General features: G+C 37.1%; 1 protein-coding gene across 1 annotated transcript; it reads right to left on the reverse strand.

Annotated features, from left to right (window-relative positions):
- Positions 1-534: 534 nt before the first annotated feature.
- On the reverse strand, positions 535-1885 carry LOC133815585 (uncharacterized). Its single transcript, XM_062248405.1, has 3 exons — positions 1338-1885; positions 1122-1277; positions 535-1033 (listed from the first exon to the last, which is right to left on the reverse strand). Exons 1-3 carry the CDS (start codon positions 1883-1885, stop codon positions 535-537), a joined length of 1203 nt encoding a protein of 400 aa, XP_062104389.1.
- Positions 1886-3735: the final 1850 nt, after the last annotated feature.

Here is a 3735-nt window from a genome sequence, read left to right on the forward strand (position 1 = left end):
AGCCATTTTAGCCTTCTGTTTAAGAAAAGAGAGATAGGCTCTAGAAGCTTTTAAATGCTCAGCCCGAGCCTCTTTTTCCATCACAAGAAGACAATCATTCATGGGGTCTTTATGCAAATCACTTTCGCATTTCATCAAGTTGAATTTAGTAATTCTCTCTTGAGCTTCAAGATTACTAAACCCCACTTTATTAAGATCCTTCAATGCCTGTTTAACCAATTTTAGCTTCTGACACAGCTGGAACATAGGAGTACCGGCAATTTTCCTTCCCCAAGCATCAGCAAAAATTTCCTGAAAGTCAATGTGAGTACTCCACATGTCGAAATATCTGAAAGGCTTCTTCCCAATTGACACAGCAGGGTAAACCGCAAGCACCGCTGGACTATGATCAAAATCACCTTCAGGGAAAAAAGTGACTTCCGCACTAGTAAAAATGTCCAGCCATTTCCCATTAGCCATCATTCTATCAAGCTTGGCAAAAATTCTGGAATTCGCTGCCTGTTTATTATTCCAAGTGTAGAAGCACCCCGAGTACTAAATATCCATAATTCCGCAAAAATCCACAAAATCCCTCAAAGTCTTATAATCAGTAGCAAGTTTCCTAGCTCGAATTCTTTCATCTGGCCTCATGATTGAATTGAAATCTCCCATAAGTATCCAAGGATTCACCTGATTGGACGAAATCAATTTTAAATCTGCCCAAAGCACATCTCTTCCTCTTACTTCATTGTGAGCATAAATGAAAGTAGTAGCAAAACCCTCTGTGTACTTTGGTTTGATCCAAGTATGTATATACTGACTTGTAGTTTCACAAATATCCACATAAAAACTCAAAGGATTCCACGCTAGAATTATTCTTCCATTCGGATGACATACTGAATTAGACGTGAAGCACCATCCTCCAAATAAATTCAGGTATAAAACTCCCAACTTGTGAGTTTTAACCCTTGTTTCAAGGAGACAAACAATTCCTGCTTTCTTTTCTTGAATACACCGTTTCACTGCTTGCATCTTCCAGGAACTATTCACCCCCCTGACATTCCAACAAAGAATGTTATCCATCAATTGTGGGAGGATCTCCCCCTCCCTCACTTGATTGTCCCATATCACAAAGAATTTGCCCAATTTGAATTTCTTCAGCCAGTTCTATACCACTATCCAACACATGAAAACCATTTGCCAAAGCCACTCCTCTCGGTTCAGGCCTCTTCAACTGATCACTTTTCTTCCTAGCAACCCAAACTCCTTGTGAATTCTTTTTAGCACCAATCACTCCTCTGTCATTAACATTCTGATGTTTGATACCCTTCTCATTCACATAATCTTCCCCTAGCTACCCTGCTTCCTGTTCTTTAGGTAGCCACTTTTGCTCTGGCTTAGTACTCTTCCTGCACTTGTCTAGGGTATGTCCCATTTTCTTACAATTTGGACAAAGTATAGGCCTCCATTCATAATAGATTCCTACAGCCACAGGATCCCCATATTCATTATCAAAGATGACTTGCTCAGGCAACTCTTGGCCTATAGAGATTTCAATTAGAACTCTAGCATATTCTAGTCGTTCCCTGTTTCTTGTTGCCAAATCTTGCTTCACCATATGTCCAATTAGATGCAAAATCTTCCTCATAACTCCCCAATACTTCATATCCAGATTTGACAATTGAATCCAAACTGGTACAACACTAAGAGTCTCTCTGCAAAAAATTTCCTTTGAATTCCAAGGTTTCATAATGAGAGGCTTTTTGTCAAAGAACACATAACCCCCGTTAATCACCTTGTCCCTGTCTTCAATAGTGTGAAATCTGACAACAAAGACTCCATGAGCAAGTAAAGAAACCTTATCCACTCCCGAATCTCTCCAAATTCTATGAAAGAACCCTTCCATGACTTGAATTGGGGGATTCGCACCTAGAACGTAACACACCAGAGCAGAGTTCCAATATGATACCTCCTCCTCTATATCTTCAAGATTAATCTTAACTCTATCTGTGACTCTAGAGCTAACTGTACTCGGGTCAAATTGAAGAATAGGGATAGGAGAAGAGTTTTTACCACTAGAGCATCTTTCCTTCGAAGCTTGAACCACATTGAGCTAAGATGAAAGGGTCTTCTTCATCTCAGCTTTCTCCTTTTCATCCATCTCCGCCAGAGTTTTTTCCATCATCGGAGCAGAGCCCTCTGTCATTTTCAATGGCTCTATATTACTCTTTTCCATTCCCAGCGCTCCCTCATTTCCAGAAATCACCACCCTCGTCTCGTCCGTTTTCTCCGCGTGAACCGTCTCAATTTCTGCAGAATCCCCATCTGGAAAATCAATGACCGAAATCCCTATAATCTCAGCCATGGATCGTGATTTGAGGGCTGGATCTGCAAAGCTTGGTCCTCTCGTCTTCTTCTTCTTCGTCTTTCTGGCGCTCTTTCTGATCCCCTGATTTCCCCCTTTGCGTGGTCGGCCACGACCTGCCATGGCTACAGCAAAAATCTGAAAGTCGTAACCCTAGCAGAGAAGAAACAAGAATCGCCACGTCAGCAAGAATTATTTTCTTCAATTTTAGTTTTTTTTTTAATATTCTTTGTTATTACAGCTGAGTCTGTTAGCAACAGAGCAATTTTACTAATTATGTTTGTTGCTTGCAATACTTGCATGTTTCTTTTCTACACATGTAAATATATGTGCCTATATATATACATCCCATTCTAATTTAATCTGGTTTCTTGCTTTTTCTATCTCTAATTCAATATCTAAGTATATGATGCAGAGACATGAAATCTTGGTACATGGGGAATTGATGCACCTAATGACTTGGCCCTTGACCATAAAAGACTCTCTGAAGCTCTTAAGAAGGTAAAAATCTAGGCTTATCATATTCATCACTTTTGTATCTTGTTCTTTAATTTATATATATAAATTGAAATAGAAAAGAAACTTTTATTTTATATCAAAATTTTAACCGTTTTTGTTGTATCCAACATTAGAGAAGAATTCTGACTGTGTGTTCATTCTCTTTTTTCAACATATAATTAGTTTATACATGCATGCTTTTTAACTGATGAACAAAGATCATTTAATAATTTTTTTGTATATCTCATAAGAGACATCAATAACTCAATAGTAGTTGAGGCTATTCAAAGTAATGGACATCTTGCTCGGGGTTTAAGAACTAATTTATGTGAGAGTTCATACTTCCTACTATCGGCTTTGCTTGTAAGTTTACATTATTGTTGCCATTTTTCTCTTGATATTATAGCTAAGCATTAAATTTAAAGTTTTTTGAGGTACTTACTACCATGTTGCTATTCTGTCATCACTATCGAGGACAAAAAAGAATGCAGGTAATCCTAGTGATGACTAAGTGATTATAATGCATTTATATAGTAAATACAAGAGGTGCACAAGACACATGTCATAATATAAATAAATGCTATATAACAAATGACACATAAGAATAAATATGCAGCAAACCTTATGGCATTTATGTGATTTGTTGTAATGTTAGATTAGTTATTTCCATATTTAGTAAGCTCACTTAGTTTGTTTACTAGAAAATTTGTACATAAAAGCTTTGACTCTCATTGATAATGAATGGTAATAATGTTGTATGACTAATGTTGTTTTTCTTTCTTTCTTTCCTTTCCATTGAAAATTGTACAATATATATTCTTTCATTTCTTTTGAAAATTGTGCATGAATATACTGTTTTTCTATGTTTGCATATTCTTTCGTTTATGTTCTCT

This window comes from Humulus lupulus, chromosome 2 (genome assembly GCF_963169125.1).
Source record: "Humulus lupulus chromosome 2, drHumLupu1.1, whole genome shotgun sequence".
NCBI lineage: Eukaryota > Viridiplantae > Streptophyta > Magnoliopsida > Rosales > Cannabaceae > Humulus > Humulus lupulus.